The 22,965-nt window shown below is 48.1% G+C and overlaps 1 protein-coding gene across 3 annotated transcripts in view; it reads right to left on the bottom strand.

Moving 5' to 3' along the window:
* KDM4B (lysine demethylase 4B) overlaps positions 1–22,965 on the bottom strand; it is a 246,379-nt gene that overhangs the window by 99,788 nt on the left and 123,626 nt on the right. For all 3 annotated transcript variants that reach the window (XM_053295002.1, XM_053295003.1, XR_008315925.1), the window contains exon 8: positions 19,081–19,218. In XM_053295002.1, coding sequence (XP_053150977.1) covers positions 19,081–19,218 — 138 coding nt within the window. Of the gene's footprint in view, positions 1–19,080; positions 19,219–22,965 lie in introns of those variants that run through there.

Genomic DNA, 22,965 nt, shown 5'->3' with positions numbered 1-22,965 from the left:
ACTCTGATCTCCAGGCTCAAAACTGGGGTGAGGTGAGGGGCAGCCTGTGCTTCTTGGCAGGATGGGTTTGGCTTAGGGGCCTCCAACTTCTGACCCTACCTACTGGGGTCAGCACGAGATCGCCTCTGGTGGAGACACTATAGGGGTTCAAGTGCGTTAAGTTCAGATGTAGTTAGACTACAACTCCCATCATTCCCTGCCACAATGGAGTGTAGTCCAGCATCATTGGGGAATCCACATTTGAGAACCCCTGCACTGTGTACATTAGACTGAAATAACCATTGGTGTTGACACATCTCTTCAAGGCACCCTTCAGCTGAGCAACCTACAGTTCCTCTAGGGCCAGATCACTTTTAAGAAACAGGCTAAGCATAAATCCTAGAGCTGAAGAGGCCAGAACAGAGATCAGTGATGGAAAGCTTGTCAAGGAGAGGCAGAGGGGGAGTGAGTGAGATGAATATTATTTGCGCCCTGAACATAAAAATGGGAGTCTGACAATGCAAGGGGGAAATTGACCCCATTCTGTATTGAGATAGATAATTTTAAGGCCTCTTAGGAGCAAATGGGAGATAAAAATGAAGCCATGAAAAATATAAGACTGAGGTAGCACAGATGTTATCATCTCCCAGCCCCCGCTACTATTAATGTAATAGGGAGTATAAGAAATTGCTCTCATCCACCAATTTCCAGACAAGGTTTGCAAAAGAAATAGAAAGCCCGATGTGCAGGGGAAGGTAGGAATAACACAGGTGAAAATTGCTATTTCAGCAAATACACCCTTAAGAGAGAGATGTCAGCTGTGACTGAAACAGCCCGGTATATCCCCACCAGGAAAGGGGGCAGTTTCTACCAGATCCCACCATCCTTTTCTCCCTAGGAAAGGATGGACAACATACAACCCACATATAACATACAAAAGACCCAAGCAGCTTTTCTGTGCCCCACTCTGCTGGTTAGACTAGCCTAGAAATCTCCAGTGTGGAAGAGAGAGCGATCAGCACCCAATCTCAGCACGGCCCACACACACACTGGGGGGCATCTGGCAAGCCAAGGGCCAGTTCAAATGGGATGTTTTTCTCACATAGGCATCAGGGGGTGAACCATATATGCCAGGGTGGATGGGGACATGTGCATGTCTTCGCTTTGTCATTGTGTGACAGTGGAACATGCAGCAACACAGACATGTGCCCGGCATTCACACATGGTGGCTGAGAGAGGTTTTCCACCCACTCCAGGTGGATATTTGACCCATGCAAGGTCATAACTGAAGTCATCTGCACAATGGTGTCAACAAAGGCTTGGTGGGGCTGTGTTGAGGGTGAGACGAGAGCCATCAAGGGATGTACATGTGGAAATATACAGTGGCTACTTTTTTCACCCAAAGAAAGAAACTGAAAAATTCCAGTTTTACTGACATTCCGGCATTTAAACAAGAGGTGCCAGGACTTGGGACTGCTGGGAAGTCACCCCTCCCTTACCCCAGGAATGTCTGGAGCAGCTGCAGTTACCCAACACTCTGTTCACATCCCTTCTGCTTCAGAAGGAGCAGGGCGGGGACCAACCCGACCGGCGCGTGCTGGCCGAAGGCTCCCGGCCGCGCCGGAACCGAGGGAAACCCCGGACAGTGGGGGGCGGTCCCCGGGCATCCCCCCCGCTCTGCTGCGGAGGGACCCGGCAGATGGCGAGGGCTGCCGGTGCGCCCGCCCCGCGGAGGGGACGAGAAATGGTTCCCCTCCACCCAGGTGCCAGGTACCTGTCATCGTCCCCCACCCCGCGCGGGGTGGGGCGGTGGTGGTTTAAGGACTCGGGCGGCCCCTCCCACCCGCGGGAGGGGATGGGGAAGGAGGGTCGCTCCCCGGCCCGCCGCACCGCCCCGCGCCCGAATGCCCGGTCCGTCCGGACAAACCCACCGTGCCTGTTGAGAGAGAGAGAGAGAGAGAGAGAGAGAGAGAGAGAGAGAGAGAGAGAGAGAGAGGCAGGCAGGCGCAGACCCGACGCCGCCCCCGGCCGGGATGGCTTGAGCTGAGCTGGGGCGGCCCCCAGAGAGAGACCGAGACGAAAAGCCCACGACAACTCTTAGCGGTGGATCACCCAGCTCGTGCGTCGATGAAGAACGCAGCTGGCTGCGAGAATTAATGTGAATTAATTGTGCTTGCCTTCTGCAGGGTTTTTCTTACAGACTCTGCCTGCAAACTCACAGACCTGTGACTATCAGTTGAGGAGCCAGTCTAGGGCACTTCCCGGGGATCAAAAGATCAAGGCCCTTCTTATCTCCAGTCCCTTAAAGCTGTCTAGAGAACAACTGTTATGGGATGGCCTATAGATAAAGTAGTAGTAATTATTCTAGCAGAGGTTTTTAAAACTTGGATCTACAGATGTTGGTCTACAACTCCCATCGTCCCCAGCCACAACTGCCAAAAGATGGGAGTTGTAACTCAAGAACATCTTTTTACCCAGGCTTTTATATGTTTGTCTACGCTGTTGCTTCTTGTATTTTGTACTGTTTTTTTTATTCTTGTGTTTTAATTTTTTAAAATCAGATTTATTTTTATATTTTTTAGCTCAATGTTTTAATGTGTCTTTTTTATACTCTTGTTTTTAGATTTTATTGTGAGCCACCTTGGGATTTTCTTAATGAAAGGTGGGGTATAAATTTAACAATCAACCAATCAATCAAATCTGGAGACCCAAGGTTGAGAGCCCTTGGTTTAAGGGCTCATCCTCTCATCCTTCTTAGAAGTAATAACCGTCTACCTATTGCCAACCAAGGGGGGTGATGCAGGTGCACAGCTGAATTCTGGGAACACAAAGAGGAGGGAGATGTAACTGAAATGTGGAAAAAATGTCTATTTTTAGGAAGGTGGGCAAAAACAAAACAACAAAACACTGACTAGAGAACAGTCAAGGTTCAATGCATGCCAGGCTGTATAGCCCTTCTTCAGGGGAATAGCTGAAGTCAACATGCAGCTGCATTTTTTTTTTTTAAAGAGCAGTCACCCGGGCACAGCTGCCTGAGATGCACAAGTTCCACTCCAGTCAGAACGGACCTCTTGAATCGAAGGCCATGGAGTATTTGTGCAGTTACATTTGACATCAAATATTCCTCTGAAAGACTGGGCATTCCCAGATGCATTGGGACCTTGACTATTGTCTGGGATTCGTACTCCTCCCGATACACACGCACATGCAGCTCTTATTCATAGCCTCATATTGCATAGCTGGATTCTGGAAGCAGGCTGGCCGAACGTGGCACCAGAAATATGCAAAAGCGTGTAGGGGGCAGGGGGATGCCATCGAAACAGCCTCAGCTAAATCAGAGGAAGACAGAATGAATTCAAGACTTGGTGGGGGTGGGAGATAAAAACATGCTCTGAAAGCCTATCCAAAAGGAAGAAAATGGATTGGGGGGGGCGGGCGGGGGAGAGCAGCATCTCAACACTATCCGTGTTGTGGCATTATCACTGCGTGACAGGCTCTGTAATGAGCAATCCGTGCACAGCCAAGTCACACTTGGATTCCAAGTAATGCAAAAATAAAATTAAGCACAGAGTAAACAGCGAGATGTTACCTGTTACTTACAGAAGCCAGCCTTGCTGTGCAAGAAGACATTTTGTGACAGGGTTCCTGCTGTTGGATTCTGTAAGGGTTGGCGAGCGAGAAATCAATTCTAAGAGCTAAAGTCAGAAGCTGCCAGGCGGGCAGGCAGCCGCACCTGACAAAAAGCAGTGCAGAGGAACCGACAAAAGACCCACAAGACAAAGGGAAGAAAGGTGTGTTACACACCAGTTAACAAGCACTGGGGCCAAAGCAGCATTTACAGACACTCAAGGGCTCATTTTGTCCCAGGAGTGAAGAGGAATGAAGCAAGGCTCTGGACTTTCAGTTACTGTCTGCATTCAGCACAGACAGGCTGCTGAACGCTTTGGGGAAACATGAATGTTTACAACCAGTCGGACCCTAGCTCTGCAGACAGACAAGCAGACAGCAAGCGTTGCAGAGATGGACCCCCCAACAGAGTTGCCTTTTGAGTCCACCTGCTGAAGAGCTCTGTCAAACTCCAAAGACAGCATTTGGCTCCACCAACCTAAGGCAATGGTTTTTACTGGGCCACTCCCCTCTCTAGACTTCCATTCCTTTCATACAAACACAACACCCACCACCTGCTGAACTGAGGTGTGGAACACACGCAACACACACATGCATGCACACAGCCTTATAGAGGGACAGGCAGCTATCTGATGTACTAGCCCCTTAGCTGGACTACGAAAGGTGCTTGTATGGCCCATGGAAGTCAGGCATCAAGTAGCCAAATGAAAGTTGACATCTGCTTCCGAGCCAACTTCTCCTATTTAGTCTTCATGACCTGCAAGCGTGAAACCTCTTCCTCTCTTCTCTCAGATGCACATACACACCAGCCCCTGTAATCCACCATGAAGATAAGGCTTTGTTCAATTAATGCTGCTCCTTGAAGTTCACTGGGCTAAAGGCAAGGCAGAACTCCTTCCCTCCCCACCATCATACCACTACTAGCTTCTGAGGCACAACAAACTTTGCCAGTCACAGAAGTGACTTCACATAGAATCTTAATATTAAAATTGCTCAAACTATTTAGCTAGACCTCATTCAGAGCTTACTTATACTGACATTATCCACCCAAACTATTTATTTATAATCCTTAGTTCAGAGGTACTCCAGTGTGGGTTCCTTAATGTTGATGGACTACAACTCCCATAATCACAAGCCACAATGGACAAGCCATTCGTGGCTAAGCCTGGAAAAACCTTGTGCTCATGCCCAGAACACTTCCTGCTTACTCCAATTTAATCAGCTGCAACCATCTTGATGATGATCTTCCTCCTCCTCCTCCTCCCCCTCCCCCTCCCCCTCCTCCAGTGGAGCTGTCAGTTTCCCTGAGCCAATCTCTCCCCGCCCCTTTGTACTTCCTATCCTTGGGTACCAACACAAACCCTGCTGCTAAGGCCACAGGCAGCTCTAACAAACATTCTCAACATCTATCGAACTACCATTCTTAGGACTCCCATGGCAAAGAGCCAAGATAGCCAACCAATTTAAGTTCAGAGTGTAGACACACCACTGGGTACACACGGTAATGTGGGGCTCAGCAATCCCAGGTGCCAACTCGCTGTCTTGCCTGGAAATTTAAGCACAGTGTCTGAGTCAGATGACGGAGGAGGAAGAGTGGGCAAGCAAGAGTGGGGCAGTCTCCTCCCTCCTCCTCTTGGTCATGTCCATCTAGTTCAGGCAGGATGGGGGGAGAGCAGACCAGTTTGTCCAATTTGTCAAGGCCTGTGCTACTGCTCAACAAGCCAATTGTCAGTTAAATCAGACTTCATGAACATTCAGGAGACTTACCGATGAATGCTTGCAGGTACAGCATACCACTGCCTGATGGCAAACTCTGCACCTTACCACCCACCCCAGAATGGAGCATTTGGTTCACTCACCATGAAGGCTTCTTCTTGCTGCTGCAGCAAGGACATCTCAGTGTGGGTTATGCTTCTCTATCTGGCTCGAAGGCAGGACTATGCAAATTAAGTTGAAACCTTTAAGAGCCAGGGGAGCATGGCCCCACCTAGTTCTTTAAGGACAAGAGACGAAGAGTACCTTGAAGATAAACATTGATCAGAAAACACAGAACAAGCGGAACAGCAAACCACAACAAAAAAACAAACCCCTGACTGTTAGGAACAACTGGCGGACAATCTGAAAAAATAACTCCCGAAGGTGCCCTAGACAAAAGGAGGCATGAGTGCTGAAGGGAGAGTCGAGACGTCCTTGGATGCAGCAGCAAGAACAAACCACCATGGTGAGTGAACCAATGCTCCATTCTCTGCTACTGCAATCCAAGGACAGCTCAGTGTGGGGCCAATACCACAGCCCTCAGCCCCAACTAGGGAAGGAGCACCCACGCTTATTCCATAGGAAGCACCACCTGGAGAACCTGCCTCCTGAAAGCCGCTTGGGTGAAGGTGAAGGAGTCTATATTGTCTGGTGAACATTAGATGGAGCCCTCCAGGTAGTTGCTCTATCCTGGACAGGAGTGCTAGTAGAATAAACAGCCGAGGTAGCTACGGCCCTGGTAGAATGAGGAAACACTTTAGTGGGAGTACTTCTGTGGTACAAATATGTTTTGCATGTTTTAGGTATGTCAAGACATCTATGAATGGCCAACCTGTTCCAGGCCTACTCCGTTGGGTATACCAGCTTTTGGCAAAGCGAGGGCAAAACCACATCTTGTGACATGTGAAAAGGTGAGGTCACCTTTAGGCAAAAAGGAGGCTGGAATTAGCCCAACAGAGACCTCAGAAAAAATGCAGAAGTTCTTATGCATCGACAGGATGCAGAGCTCTGAAACTCTGTGGGCCGAAGTGACCGCTACGAGGAAGGCAAGCTCTAAAGATAGAAGGCATAGTGGAATGGACTTCACTGATTTGAAAGGGAGACCCTGGAGAGCCTGAAGGACAGCATGCAACTGCCAGATAGGGAGACAATGCCCATGGGGGCTGGGGGGGGGGATGTAGATGCTGTTGCAGAGTGTGTTTGGAAACCCTGAGACGAGTCTCATCAGGGAGGTTGCCTGGCATTTTAAAGTGTTTGCAGAGGGACCTTGGTCCAGTCCATCCTGGAGGAATTTGAGAAGGTGTTTCATAGTAGCCAATCCCTTGGGGATTTGATGCTTGATAGAGCATCTTAGGAAGGCCCTCCAGGTATGTTGGTAAATCCTATTTGCTGAAGGACATCTGGAGGCTAACACAGTGCCGAGCACCTTGGATGAATCGCCGTGACATTTTAGGAGGCGCCGTTCAGTCTCCAGGCAGCTAGCTTTAACCAGCCTAGATCTGGATGACAGACTGAGCCCTGCTGAAGAAGGTCCTCTGTGGCCAGTGGCATCAGGTGTTCTGCTGTGGCCAGGTTGGTGAGTTCTGACAAACCAGGTCTCCTTGGCCAGAATGGAGCCACAAGGATGACTTGCACCTTGGGCAGTTTTACTCTCCGAAGGACCCAGGCGAGGTCAGCAGGAAGGTGTACAGGAGACCCCCCCCCCCGGCCAGTGAGCTGAGAGTGCATCCACTGCTTCTGCCAGAGGGCAGGGGAACCAGAAGAAAAGACGCTGTACCTTCGCATTGGCTGGAGTCGCAAAGAAGTCCACAGACGGCCAGCTGAAGTTTATCGTGATAAGGTGGATGGTTTTCAGGTTCATCTCCCATTCCCCTGGGAGAAGTTCCTTCTGACTGAGCCAGTATGCCACTGCATTCCAGTCTTCCCTGTACATGACGGGCTGTCATGAATGTAACAAGCTGCTTGGCCTTCCAAAACAAAAGGACCACTTTTATCTGCAGGGATCCCGACCTGGTCCCACTCCCCACCGGCAATTCATGTGCGCCTTTGCCATGGTGTTGTCTGTGCATATCAACATGTGTTGATTGTGAATGATGGATTGGTACGCCAGGAGTGCCATCAGGATCACTCAGAACTTCAGCCAGGTGATACTGTGGTGGTGGTGTTTTTTGTCTTTGATCACTTTCCTTGAGCCAACTTGCGGAGGGGGTGGGCGCCCCACCCGTACTTGCTGAAGTCTGTGGCAATGAAGATCCGGGACAGATCCAAGAGCTCCTTTCCTACAGAGAGGTATGGAATAGTTTTCCCCCAGCGCAAGGACTGAAGTACCAGATGTGTCAGGGTGACCCCGTCTGCTGGAATTTACTCCAGATGGGATGGTAGAAGAAACCACTGTAAGTGCCTCACGAATGTCCATGGCACCGACTCCATGGCTGCCACCATCAGCCCCAGGATTCTGGGAGGGAGAGCAGCAGACAAGATCTCCGTACTAGGGCCTGTCTCACTTTTTTCCCCAGAGTGAGCTTGTGCTCTGGGGGTATGAATAGTTTGTCCCGTTGCACATCTATCAGAACACCCAGATGTTGCAGTTGCGGTGAGCTGCCTTTTCTCTCTTTGTACAAGAAGCTGTGGTCCTGGAGCACCTGAAAAGTCCCCTGTGGGCTGTCTGAAGTGAAGGAGATTTTATCAACAAATTGTGCAGATAACGCAAATATCCCTATGCCCAGGAGGCGGAGATGTTCTAGCACTGGTGACCAGATTATTGTAAATATGTGAGGTGCAGAGGAGAGGCCGAAAGGGATGCCTTGAATTGGAAATGCGCACCTGCATAAAGGAAGTGCAGTAGGTGGTGTCTGTTCTGATGTATTGAGATGGCAAGGAAGGCTCTTTAGATCTATTGCAGTTAGACAGTAGAGATGTTGGAGGGTCCCCACGATTGACCTTAGGGACGCCAAATGAAATTTCCACCTTTTGTATGTCATAGTTGAGAATTTTAAATCCAGCACTGCCCGTAGGGAGCCGTCCTTTTTCAAGAACTGTGAAAATGATGGAGTAAATGCCTGTACCCCATTGAACTGTTGAGACCTGCTCTATGGCCCCTATTGGCAAAAGATGCTAAATTGCCCCCATGAGACCCTCGTGTTTTAAGGATAGGTGGGAGGTTTGGCGTGGGTAGGAAGCAGTGAGGGGGATTTGTATCCCTCTTTTACGGTGTAACCCACCTCAATGGAGGTGTGTACCCAGAAGACTGAGGCGATGCACTCCCAGGCATGCCAGAGTGCGGAGAGGCAACTACCCAAGAGCACCAACCAACCACCCCCGCCACACACGCAAGTCAGAATAGCTGCTTTGACTGCTTATTTGGGCACTGAAGGCCACCCTGTTGCCGAAGCCCTGTCTGGAAGGCCTGGATCTGTTCCAGAAGGAGCACTGTGACCTAAAACTTTGATCACTCCACCAAGGAGGGATGCAGGAGCGAAAAAAGCACGGAAAACACTCTCCTCCCCTGTGTGCACTCCAGTTTACATGTCGTGGAGGGCATAGCTTTCTTTTTCTCTTTTGACTATGAGGATTTCTTTTAAGGCCTCATCCCCAAACAATTTCTGCCAATATTTTAACCATAAATTTCAGCAGCCCACTACTGAAGCTGCCCATGATGCAAGGCGAATGGAATCCAGAGTGGAAGCCAAGGAAAAGACCTGTGTCTTATGTAATTTTATGAGTGTTTGCCTTGTGAGAGCAGTACCAGAGTTTGATTCTTGTATTAAGTCATCCAGCCAGATGAGGGATGCCCTGGCTACCATAGAGGCAGCAGCCGAATCACGAGTGCACCTCATGGCCCCTTCTAGGCATTTATTGTGGGGAGGAGGCTTTTAGGGTGGGTTCTCTGTCCTGGTGGAGGGCTGATCTTGAATCATCGCCACTCCCAGAGCACCTGGTAGGGGGAGGAGAGTAAAAAAAAAAATCTCCCCCCTCTTCTGAAGGAATAAAATTTGTTAGCTATTGCTAAGTTCTATTGGAAGCGGGAAGTTTTCATTCCACCTTTGCTGACTTCATGAAAAAGCTTTGGAATTGGAAGGGCCCGTGGGTTCGGAAACACCCCAGTATTTCACATTTACCACACTTTCACTTGGCGGCTGTGATTCCAGAGATGTGGCTGGATCGAGCCCCAAAGTATGTATAGATTTATTCATCCACGGGGCAAAGTCCAAATAGCAGAAAGGTCTATGTGAAGCCTCTGAACTTTCTGGTTCTTGCCCATCAGGCCACTCCCCTTCTCTCTGTCTGGGTGTGTAGGGTTTGACACACCAGAGGGGTCCCCTGGGCCCTCTGGGGAATCGTCCTTTGTGATGATCTCCTCATCCAAGAGGATAATACGTCCCAGGATAGATAGAGACTTAGCTAGAGGGGTCCCACTGAAGGCGGCCCTCTGGTACCCTGAGGATGGATCTTCTAGGGTCAGGTAAGTCAGGAGAGTTCAGAGAGTGTACATTCTTTTCCCTTTTGCTTAGATCTAGACTTCCCCTTTTTAGATTTTTAAAAATGTGTTCTGTGCTTTATGTGCCTTTTTTTAGGGGCAGGGCTCCCTGAGGCAGAGAATGAAGGAAGCGCTTGAGGAAGAAGATGGTCCCCTTTTAGACCACTTCTTATTTTTGACTTTAATTGGTCATAAGTGCACCAATATACAACCCAAATACTCCAAGTGGGTGGCATGTTTGTGAGCATCTGGTTTAAAGTCTGCTGAATGGCGTAGGTTGGCAAACCCCTGGGGCTTGCTAGGGCAGGGAGGGAAGCAGAGGAAGAGAAGAAGGCCCAGCATGGGCCGAGATCACTGGTTGACTGCCTGTTCCCATCGCAGCACTCCTGGTGACCACTGTCCTTGCTCCCAAGGAGGCCTTTGCAGCCGGGCCCTGGCCAGATCCTGCACCCTCCAGTGCAGCTGCAGCCCATTCACTGGCAGCCCAGCACTTGTCCTTTGCTGTGCCCGACATGCCGCTGGTGGAGGCAATGGCAGCCGGCAAGGGAGCTGGGTCATTCCCAGCAGCCATGTGCTCCATGCGGCTCAGGAGAGTAGGTGGAGATGGCAGCGGCCGCTTCTGCTGATGCGACTCAGACTGCCCCAATGGCAGGGAGTGGAAGTGAGGCGGCTGCCTGGTTCACTCCCCACAGCGGAGAATCCCCAATTTTTGCAGGCATTCACCCAAACTCACAGCCAGATGGCAGGAGGTCGGGGGGTTTCTGCTCTCTGGAGCTCCGCGGGCTCTCTAGGCAGTTGTGGTAACGTGGCCACCTGGGTGGGTTACCAGCCTCCTAAGTGGCTTTCGGGAGGCCTAGCATATGCTTTCCCTTTGGGACCCTAATGTGAACTTTTTGTTTAGCTTGATCCATGCAGCAAAGGGAATGAAAGAAGACAAGAAAAAGCAGTGGGGGGGGGGAGCCAAACTGAAAGTAAAACTAAAGCTAACCTCTCCCCTTTATTTCTTTTCCCCTTTTGTTTCTTTTTTTATAAGATAGAGTTTTAGAAGATCTTTGAACAAAGAAACAAAGCAGACAGTCAAGAAGAATAAATTGAAATGCGTGAAGAAACAACGAAGCAATCAGAGAAAAACAGAGAGGACACTGCCTGGAGCCAAACACAGGACGAAAAGAACTGGGTGGGGCCAGCCTCCCCTGGCTCTTAAAGGCTTCAACATAATTTGCATAGCCCTGCCTTCGAGCCATGTGGCAAAGCATAACTCACACTGGGACATCCTTGGATTGCAGCAGCAAAGAAGAGCCCGTTTCCTGCTCATCCTGACACCTGTTCAACAATTATGGCAGAAATGGCTTCTAACAATTCAACTTCCCTTGCATGCATTTGTGCAGCGCAGGTAACCGGGTCCTGCCACTGTTAGCAGCACCATTGGCCCTGTGGGTGATTAGTGCCACCTGCTTAAGCCTTCAGTGCAATCACTCAATTGTTGGTAACAAGCACACACACCAGCAAAAGTAGTCCTATATACTGGCAGGGCTTGAAATGTAGAAGTTCTGGAAAAGCTGAAACCACAAGAGGCAGGGAGAAAATATTCTATTTTTTTCTGCATCTGCCTCCATCCCAAGAAAACTGAGATTCTGATAGGTCACTTACTTATCTTTAACCTAAAAACTTCAATAAGTTAAGAAAATTATATTATACAGAACACATACAACTGTGCTGCCTGTCAAATTTATGAAAATAGATGCCTTTGCTTGATGAAAACAATAGCTACAAATATATCTAGGGGTAAAAGGCAGAGCTGCAAGCTGTTGGACCCAAAGGTAGGCAAGGATACCTTCTTTTTTGTCAACTGAGGCAACAGGAAAGGGAAAAACAAACAGTCAAAAATAGGAGCTGTCAACATTCCGATAAATAAAAGGATGGCTTTATTATCTGGATTTAGAAACACTGTATCGACTTCATTGTCATGGAGAAAAGAAGAAGCTTATCTTTAGAGGGGGAGAAAGAAAAGAAACATCCCTGCAACAAAGGACTTGCAATGAAATTGGATATTAAGTTATTTTATATATACTTCTGAAGAGTTCGAAGCAATTTCGTCACCACACACAGAAGGCTGCAATGCCACGCACACTTACTTGAGAAGAAGCCCCACTGAAATCAGTGCAGCCTGCTCCTGAGTAAACATATTTGCAGCCCAGTGCTGCATATGTCACATAAATTATAAACAAAAAGGTTGGCTAATTTTGCATATTTGATTTTAAAAGCGCCACAGTTATCTCTATCCTGAGTTTTCATTTGGAGCAACAGAAAACATAAGATTTAGGAACATAGGAAGCTGTCATACTGAGTCAGACTATTGGTCTGTTTAGCTCAGTACTGCCTACTCTGACCGGCAGCAGTTCTCCAAGATTTCAGGCAGAAGTCTTTCTCAGCCCTACCTGGAGATGCTGCCAGAGACTGAACCTGGGACCTTCTGCATGCAAAGCAGATGCTCTGCCACTAAGCAAAGGCCTGACCTCCTTTTGCACAAAGTGAAAGAAGATCAACTCTTTTTACACGTTAGTCACGTTCCTTGGTTCTGTGTGTGCCTTTCCAAACGTCTATCCTTTCCTTTGGAGAATTCCGAGACAAGTAAGAAGCAGGAACAGTCTTCTTGGCAAAGTCTCAAAATATGCTCCTGCATGAAATACCTGAAGATACTGCAGGACATTTGATGACACGGCTTTCTAGGGATGTGCACGAGAACCAGTTTGGCTGTCCTTTTGTGGACTGCCGAACTGGTTCAAAAGTCCGGTTGTTTGACCGGTTCGGGGGAGGGTGGGTGGTTACCTTTAAGGAGCAGGGAGGGTGCTCTTTCTCCCCCCCACCCCCGGGTTCCCCCCGGGGGCACTGTCTGCAAAATCGTTGGTTTAGGGTAGCAACTTGCCGCCCTGGTCAGTGTCAGAACGGAAGTGCCCAGCACATGTGTGTCGAGCACTTCCACAGCAGGGAAATGCAGCGGCTGTATGTGCGTGTGTGTGTATGAATGATAGAGAGAGAGCGCGCGCACCCTCCCTGCTCCTTAAAAGTAACCCAAACCCCTCCCCCCACCCCACACCAGCCATCTGTGGTTCCGTGCCCCTCCCTAGAGCTTTCCCAATATCCAGCTGTAGGACCGCTGCTGTCTTTGCAATCCAGTCCAACACAGTGCCAATGCAGACCATCACTCACATTTGGTGCCTTTGAATCTTGGCTCTGAGAGGCAGTGCAGCAGTGCGACTTGGCTGTGGAACAAAAAGGCTACTGAACACATTATTTTGCTCACTGTCTGGAAGGAGAAAATATGCTGCAACTGATTCCTTTTGCCTTTAACATTATTTTCCCCAACCCAGGCTTGGGGATGGGGCCATGACTCAGTGGCAAGGCATCTGCTTTGCATACAGGCCTCTCCAGGTTGGCGGGGGGGGGGGGTTCCATCTGAAACCCTGGAAAGCTGCTGCCAGTCAGTGCAGACAATACTGAGCTACACAAACCAAGGGAGACGGACCAAGGATCTGACTCAGTATAAGGCAGCTTCCTATGCTCCTATCAGACAGGATGATCGCTAAGCTGAATATAAGGCTATACAGAAGTGCATTAGAAATAAATTCACTGCCAGCTAATCTCTCTACCCTTATTTCTAGACCTTGTTTGGAGGGAACCCTGGGATACCTTGGAAGCTTATCAGAGGATCTTCAGGGACCTTAGGAAGACCTCAGACAGACTTCACTGAAGGAGATGGCTTGCCCACCATTAGCTGATCTTCCCTGACAACAGGCAGCTGCAGGGGAGCGTTGGGCCTGTTATAGGGAGTACTCTCTGCTGAAGTTTGGCAACAATGGAGCCAAAAGGGACATGGCTAGAATGCTGTAGGAACAGAGCATGTGTTGTAGAACATGCCCCAGAATCCTCTGCAGCAATGAAAAGTTCAACTGCCAAGGAGTGGGTGTCATTCTTGGCAGATAAGTTAAAGCAGAGAACTTGGAAAACTAAACTACAGTTCCCAACGCACCAGTTCGCAAATATGAAATGTGAGGCGATGATCAGTATGAAAGAGAGAAGACTGTCAACAAAGAAGTGTAGCCACTTGCAGTGAAAAGGAAGTGGGGGAAAAGATCCACTCTCCAACTCCTCTTTGCCAAGAGTGGCTCAGAAACTCTCCCTACCACTGCTTGTTCAGTAATTTCACGCTACAACGCCCGACAACGTCCGTACGGTGCCTCAATCTAAAGCCGCCACTTCCCAAATGTCACTCGTTTGTGAACACACGGCTGAGCCCAAAATTGCTTTTAATATCAGAGCAGTCACCCGCTGGCACTGCCGTAGTTAAGGCTCTTGTCAGAATTTCCATGACAAACCACCATTTTCTCGGGTCTTCAATGATGAGCTGAAAGCCGCCTGGCTGGAAACCTGGTGTGCGTAGTTACAAAGCAGTTGTGTGCACTACATTCTTCAATAAAAGGGGTTTGGCTGTTTGTTTTTGGTAGTCATGTTGAAGAAGGTCTGTAGATATCATTTGGGACTTGTTTCCCCCTCTAAGGTCTCAACATCATAGCAGAAGCGAGACTTGGAATTATAGTCTCTCCTACACACTTGAAATTAGGCCAGCAACCCAATTCCAGCGCTGCTGTATGCAGATGACACAGCAATTCTCTCCTTTACAGAGACAGGCGTATGCAGAGCCCTTCGGAAATTTGCTTCATACCGCCAAGAGGAAGAACTAGAAATTAACTATCTGAGGACCCAAAGTATGGTGTTTCAGAAGAAATTTGTGCAACGTAAATGGCAAACTGATGGCCGATATATAGAACAAGTCGAGCTCTATAAGCAGTTGGGCGTGGTTTTCCAATTTAATGGTTACTGGAGAGCACATCTACTCCACGTTACACAAAAGGCACAAAAGAATGCAATGGCGTGCATTAGATTCTTTTTCAGGAAGGGAGGTGGTTACGTCCCTGCTGCAATTCAAGTCTTCAAAATGGAAAACTTTATCCCAACTACTATATGGAGCCTAGCTGAGCTATTGTAAGGATTTCCACCCCCTAGTGTTGGTACAAACCAGATTTATTAAAACAATCCTAGAGGTGCCAAGAGGGATGCCCAATGCAGCGTTAAGGTTGGAACAGGGGTTAGTACCAATTTAAGCACATGTTTGGGTTGCAAAGATATCTTATTATTTGAAATTAAATCTCAGTCAAGCAGGCCTCACACCTCTGGTCCTGAAGGACAACTTTGCATCTGCATGGGAAGAGGGAGTTGAGAGGAAATTAGAAAATTATGGGCTACATATCCCCATGTTGGTCTCCTCTAAAAGCCAAGGAGATATTTAGGCAGCGGATTTGGGACATGGTGACTCAGGAAGACAGGGCCCAAGTCAGACATTTACCTTTCGTAAGTAATGCAACTCACCCACACAGACCAGTTAATATTTATATGAGCTTGTTCTTGCCAAATCGAGAAAAGCATTTGTCTTGGCACGCTTGAATGCCCTGACCTCAGCTCTCCTAGAGGGTCGCTATCTCAATATTCCTTTTGAATATTCCAGTATGCCCAATGGTTATGCCCGTTGTCGGACAGGAGCGGTTGAGACAATTGATCATATGTTGCTTCACTGTTTATTTTATAGAGACATGAGGCCAGCACTTTTGTCACCTATTTTGTCTAGATTCCCAGGTAGACCAGTGACCTTTTATGTGCCTCTCCTTTTGTCTGACAGTGATATTAATGTTTCCACCAAGGTGGCAAAATTTTGCTATACTGCAAAAGGAAAGAATCGGTAAAACCATGAGTGTCGACTCTACTATATGTTGTTATATTGTAAATTGTGTTTTCTAAGAAAGTACTGGCAGAATCATGATTGCTGGAGGTTACTACTTATCTATTCTGTTGTATTTCTGTTTGGTCAATGGCCAAAATAAAGATTCCATTCCTATACACTTCAGTTTCACCTGCATTTACCAAAAGATTCAACAGCCGAGACAAACAGCCTCCCAAATCCAAACCGTACTTTACCACCTACAGCTGAAAACATGCACTTTTCAATTGTGTAGGAGTAAGAATTACCGTAATTTTTGGACCATAATACGCACTTTCCCCCCCCAAAAAGTGGGGGGAAATGAGGGTGCATCTTATGGTCCGAATGCTGTCGCCCGCCCACCTGGATTAGGGGCCGAATAGGCCCAAGCTACTGCCGCCGCAGCCGCCCGCCCTCCCAGCTGCCCGAGTCCTCACCACCTTCAGGGACCCGCAATTGGAGAAGGAGAGAAGAGCTCGCAAACAGAGCTCCTCTCTCTGCAAAGCCTTGGCCCGAACTGGCGCTTTGGGCGCAAAGGGCATCCTTTGTGCCCAAAGCGCCAGTTTGGGCCAAGGCTTTGCAGAGAGAGGAGCTGTTTGCGAGCTCTTCTCTCCTTCTCCAACTGCGGGTCCCTGAAGGTGGTGAGGACTCGGGCAGCTGGGAGGGAGGGAGGGCGGTCGTCGTCGGCAGTAGCTTGGGCCGATTCGGCCCCTAATCCGGGCGGTCGGTCGGCGGCAGTATCCTGGGCCGATTCGGCCCCTAATCCGGGGGTGCGTCTTATGGTCAGGTGCGTCTTATGGTCCGAAAAATACGGTAAATGTTCACAGACAAGGCCACTCTGTTTCTGCATGAGTTGGTGTTCTAGGTGTACTTCCTGACTGGAAAGAGGTCAGACCAGAGCAGTGACTCACAGAAAGGCACAAGATTGAACATCCTTGGAGGACAGGCTGTTCTGCTTCATTGTTCCCTCAGGAATGACCAACTTATCCAATCACACCTGATGCAGGCACACAGCCGAAGTACCTGCCCAAAGTGAGAGCCAACTGGAAAGAGGACAGACTAGAGCAGCACATCATGCAGAGATGACAGTGAGCAGCCTCCTCTGTATGTTGGTATCTGGGTCTACAGAAACATTTAACCATTTGATTTTCCTTCCCCACAGTAAACAAGGTGTTTTCTCATGGCACACAATTTGGGAGTTACTGACTTGCACTTCTGAACCAATATTGTGAACACACCATCTGGTGAGGGGTGGTGAGGGAAACTGGGCTTTACACCAATCAATCCCTCTTAAAGACCACTGGTGTTGCTGACAAGTCTACAACTTTGGCTGGTACTGTAACTGGTGTAAAAAATTGACAGGGAATCAAAAGGATGTATGTGCAAGAGTTTCAGGTAGAACTGAATGTTGGCAGTTCAGCATTCAATGCCCATTCAGCGCCAATCATCTCTAGATTCTGCCTGTCAACACTTGAGTCTATCTCCTTCGCAGCTTCCAATTCTCACTTTCTGAAACTTTAATGCAAGGGAGGAGAAACTACCATCATCTTGGCAACAGCCATTACTATGGAAGAGTGGGAAGCATTCAAAATCCACAGCAACTTTCTTCCGACAGAAATTTTGCCTGAAAACTTCTGCACAGCTCAGAATGTTGCCACTTTTAACAAGGAGTTGCCTCATGAATAGGTTATTGTCAGAAGCATGTGAGAAGTGCTTGTGCACACAAGCAAAGTGAAACAAACAGCAAGCATGAAAAACAAATGAGGATCAGGAATTATGTGCACCTGCACAATAAGCCCTCCATGCCAGGGTTCTCAAAGGCGAGAGCATTGACAGCTTCCACAGGGGAGCATGAATCTGTTTTGTGGACAAGCACAGAACTGGAAGTAGAAAGAATCCTTGGGCAATACGACAAAGACTCCCAGTATACAACATCAGGTTTAACTTTACAACTATTCATCTTGCTCTAATGAAACATAGATAATGTTTGCACCAAGCGTGCGCACGCGCACACACACACACACACACAGCGCGATCCTCAGATGTATCAGCCTGGCACGCCTGAAAAATAGGAGGAGGAGAAAGCAGGAAGCTGGAGGAGCCAATCATCCAATGCAAGAAGCCGAAATGGGGCCACCTGATTAATTCCCCGTGTGCCCCAAGCTACATCTTGATGCCCAGTGGAATTGCCATCAAGCGAGCCGCTCATCTCCGCCAAGTTATGTCGATGGGAAGGAAAATTGTCAAGATTTACTTCTGCGGAGTGGAGGGGAATTTATTTTAGAACCAGCATGGAGAGTTCAGATGTCAAAAATCTGTCAGCTTGTAATAGGCCCCCTAAGACCCGGAGCTGAGAATTACTGGGGGGAAACAAATGAGACGGGCAGCCCACATTCCGTTCACCAGCAGGGATAGACATACCATGTGAGGGATGTGTTTCAATGATATTCCACCTCTCTGCACTTGCTCAGGCAGTTATGGAGGCAACGAGAAGGAGGAAGAATGGCATCTTCGTGGGGTAGGGAGACACCAAAGCACAGCGGGACAGACTGTATCAATTGAACACAGACCAAGAAGAAAGGGGGCTAAAAGTCATCTGAGCTTGTGATGTCCTGTGAGCTCTCTCATCAGCTTTTGCAAAATAGTCAGACTGCGAAGAGAGGTGTAGGTCCTCCTCCTAAGGCTCCACAAGAAGTCGCTTGTGGCAATTTGCCGTCAGCACCAATTCACTCTGCAGCAAGGAAGACGGCTGTGGACAGCTCTCTAGAAAGGCTTGCTGGGAGCAAGACAACAGAGGGAGCTCCTGCTCTGAAGGCTGCCAAGCAACAGGCAGCAGGGGGAGATGCTTGGAGAAAGACAAAGGGTGCTGGGCTTATAGAAATCACTGCAATTGTGTCCCTAGAAAAGTGGAATATGATGCTGGACCTTGCCCCTTTGGAAAATACCAAGCAGTTTCATGTGTGTGCTGTGGCAGACATCAAAATCAGCTGCAATTCAAGATGACTACAGAGACAGGAAGAGATTTTTCTTCCACCTGCTTGTTTGTGTTGGCTACATCAATCATGAAAACACATAGCCTGGATGTCATTCTAATGCTGCGCTGGCACGATGGGGTGGGGGCAATTTCCACTGATCTTCTCTTTCCTCTGAAGCTTGCTATGTCTCCCCAAAATATATCCCTGATGGTCACACAACCCTCAAGGACATATTTTGGGGAGGCACAGTGGGAAGCAGTGATCAGTGAAAATCGCTATTCCCTCATAGCCCCAGTGCAGCATAAGTGTGGATGTCAGAGGCAGGGCACTGTCTATGAAGAAAGTGGGGGATTATGTCCTAGGTCTGGTAGAGGCCATGATTTGGAAACTGGGAGCCAACCTTGAGGATGTGCACTCCTATCCTCCCTGCAGAAATTTAAGACACCAGGACTTACTTGGGTGGCCATCTTGCCATAGTCGATCCACCGCAATGTGGCAAAGTTGGTGGACTCAGCACAATTGAAGCCATGGTTGAATCCCGCATGGTAGCCATAAGGAAAGGTTATCATGAATTCTCCAGCTTCTTGGGTGATCTGAAAGCAGGGAATGAAGAAAACATGAACACACCATCAAGCAGGCAGGAAACAGCTCATAGGAACATAGGAAGCTGCCATATATTGAGTCAGACCATAGGTCCATCTAGCTCAGTATTGTCTACACAGGCTGGCAGCAGCTTCTCCAAGGTTGCAGGCAGGAATCTCTCTCAGCCCTATCTTAGAGATACCAGGGAGGGAACCTGGAACCCGGAACCCAGATGGTCTTCCCAGAGTGGCTCCACCCTGTAAGGGGAATACCTTACAGTGCTCACACATCAAGTCTCCCATTCATATGCAACCAGGGCAGACCATGCTTAGCTAAGGGGACAAGTCATCCTTGCTGCCACAAGACCAGCTCTCCTCTCCAATCAAAGCAGAATGGTTGGTTCTGAAAACTAGGTTCAAGAGTCCTGTTCTCATAAAAGTGGACGTATTATGCGCTGAACGGTGCCAGAAGGAATTTCTGTACCCAGCCACACATGTAGGGTTGGCTATGGTGATCCAGGGCTGCTTCCAGGATACCCAGCATATCTTTGTGTGACCAGCTCACCAAGGCTATTTAACCTTCCCAGCATTATAGTTCATCACAAAGCTCTCACGAGAACAAACTGAGGCTCTGGTCATTTTGCTGGGAAGCCACACCCACACCCACTCTAACTGGTGATCCAAGGCACCTCCTACCAGGCTCCCCACCACCTTTTTCTGCTCCATCCCACAGCACGCTTTGTACTTCTTGAAATGGCAGAGGACAAGCAAGAAGTTTGTTCGGAGACCACCAGCAAGTCCCATGAGGTCACTGGTTCCATTATTAAACTGCTCTTATTGTGAAAAGATTTCCCTTAGCTTTTCAACAGAAATTTACTCTCCTGTAACTGAAGCCCATTAAGAGGAAAGAAGGGCTCTTATCTCTCACTCGCTTCCATACCTCCATCTGACCACTTCAGGTCATGCAAAGAGGAGGAAGGCACACCAGGATTGGTAAATAGATGCCAAATGGCTCTCCTCATTGGTCCAGGCTGGCCGGAGAGGCTCACCAATCTCTACCACAGTGTTCAAAGCAACTATCAGTCCAGTGGGGGAAGGGTGCTCTGCAAAAACCCAGAGGTCCACACCTCCATCCAGGCTTCACATGCAAAATGAAAAAGAATCACAGGAAACACGCAATACGCCACTCCTGTTCCAAGGCACACCAGCAGACTCCAAATTAAACAGAGGACCAGAATGCTGCTGCTTTAAATAAAGCCCCAAGACCACATAAACCTCAAGGGGACAGCAGTTCCATAGCGACGACACCCCCAGGAGGAAAAAAGAAGTGGGCATTTGTAGGGGAAGGGGTGTCAGAACTGGCAGCTTGAAGTTGGTCCCCAAGATCAGTAGGTGCCAGTCCCCCAAGTAGGTGCCAAGCCCATATGTGATCCAAATCCTGCCAACCAGTATCACTTGGATCTGAGCGGCTGCAAGCTCAAACATGTAGCTGAATTTGTGTAGCATAAAAATCAAATCCTCAAGAAGCACTGTCACTTCAATTACCCACAAAGGCACGGGCAACAATAACTCTACTTTCGGGGTTTTGTGCATTTTAACAAGGTAGATGTTTTATTCCCCCTAAATAACTCTCTCTTCACTTGGATTACACATTACAAAACACCTAAATCAAAAGGTACCAAAAGAAGGAATTGAGAATGGAATAAACATCCCCAGAATGAGATTAAAGAGATGCACAATGTCAAGCACCCATTTCATGTCCCTCACATTTGCAACAGCACTGGATTTACACACCAGCCCAAGCTGATACCTGTTCCACTTGCTGCTATAATTGTCACCGGTTTGGAGGGGTTTGGGGAAAATCTGATCATTATTCATTAACGGAACTGGGCAGCTGAAGTCTTAAAACATCTGGCTTTGACACATTTCAAAGCAGAGAGGAAAGGAGTTGATGTCCTCAGACCATTTTACTGGGAGAGGAGTTAAGTAGTCCCCAAATATCCCTACAGAAGTAGAGGGTCAAAGTTCCACACTGAAAAGCAAGTACACTTGGTCTCTTACAACTTGGACATTTGCTTGAAAGATTGCTCCTTAGAAGGATCACACCAAAGCCTGTCAATCTTCACCCTGGTCCCCTCCTTGCCCAACTCTACCTCTGCACATCCAGCAGCAGGAAAAAATCTTGACCCAGGGATTAGGCTCAAAAGAGGCCCTACCATGAGGAATACCGAGGCAGCCACCTCAGCCAGCAAAATTTGGAAGCTGCTAAGAGTAGCAGAGCAGGCTGGCAATCACAACTAACACAGAGGGCACAACTTTGGGAAGCTCCCCGATGCAAATCCTACTGGGTAACTGGGAACTGTTACCCAGTTAACAGGGGGGGTCGGCTTTGAAGGTAACTGGGAACTGTCGCCTACTCCGTTCTGTGTCCTGGGTGCGTAGTTAAGAGTTAGGTCAGCCACAATGGCAGGAACAGTGCGGGCGGGGTGGTAATTTGAGGATTAGAACATCAGTGAGCACCCTTGGATATGTAAAAGGGGTGATTGGTTAATCACTCCTTTGTAGCCTGTGCGGAACGGGGAGAATGATTGCCATGAACCCTGCTTCAGGACTTCTCCAACCTTTGGGCTGTGTGGTCCAGGGTGGACGAATGCCTAGAAGTATACAGATCCTCTCTTACAGAAGTGGGGGTCGGCTTTGAAGGAATTGGGTGGAGTGTACCTGCCCATTCCCGAGCTAGGGTGTGTCGCCCAGTAGGGCGCTGGGTAGGATTTCAGAGTTCTGACCTGCTTCTATTGGCCCGCACTGTTCTCTAAGGGTGATTAATCACCTGGTGTTCCAGTCTGCCATGCTTTGTGTAATAGTTAACAAAGTTGTGGCCCTTTTCTTCTATACTAAGTCTACGTGTTTTCTTGAGCTGGGGTCTGGGGACAATGTTTAATTTTTGTTTTAAAATGTTTTTAAATTGTTAGTTGTTTTATTGTTTTTAATTTGTTTTAGCTTTCATTGTTTTATGAGTTGTTTTAATTGTAAACCGCCCTGAGCCATTTTGGAAGGGCGGCATATAAATTAAATAAATAAATAAATAAATAAATAAATAAATAAATAAAATAACTGCAAAGAACAAGATAATGCTCATGTGCAGTTGCCACTCACTTCAACAGGGCTTGTGTATGGACCTTCCAGTGTGTTGTGCCCTACATTAATTCAGGGAAGGGGAGATGCCATTATTCATTCATTCACTCAGTTTCTATACCACCCTTCCCAAGTTAATAAGATGGATCCCTGTCCCCAAAGGGCTCACAAACTTAAAAGAAACTTAAGATCAACACCAGCAACAGTCACTGGAGGTACTGTGCTGGGGTGGATTGGGTCACTTACTCTCCCCCTGCGAAATAAAGAGAATCTGTTACTGATGGATGGATGGATGGATGGTGATAATAATAATAATATGATTATGGTGATGATGATGACAACAACGACAACGACATTGACTTCAACCATATACCACCTTTCTGCCAAGGCATTCAGAGCAATTACTCTTTTTGGCCACAAAAAAGATACAAGAGATCAGTGCTATCTCAGGTCACTGGAGATCTTGAGTTGTCTGAAAAGATGCCCCCACCCCACAAAAAATCTTGGGACAGTCCTAAATGAGGGTACCCCTATGACTGCCAGCAGCCTGAATGGCTTTAAGAGGGTTTTAGATAAATTTATGGAGGAAAAGTCTAACAATGGCTACTAGTCTGAGGGCTATAG

This window comes from Hemicordylus capensis, chromosome 2 (assembly GCF_027244095.1).
Source record: "Hemicordylus capensis ecotype Gifberg chromosome 2, rHemCap1.1.pri, whole genome shotgun sequence".
NCBI lineage: Eukaryota > Metazoa > Chordata > Lepidosauria > Squamata > Cordylidae > Hemicordylus > Hemicordylus capensis.
This window is presented reverse-complemented; position numbering and strand designations above follow the sequence as displayed.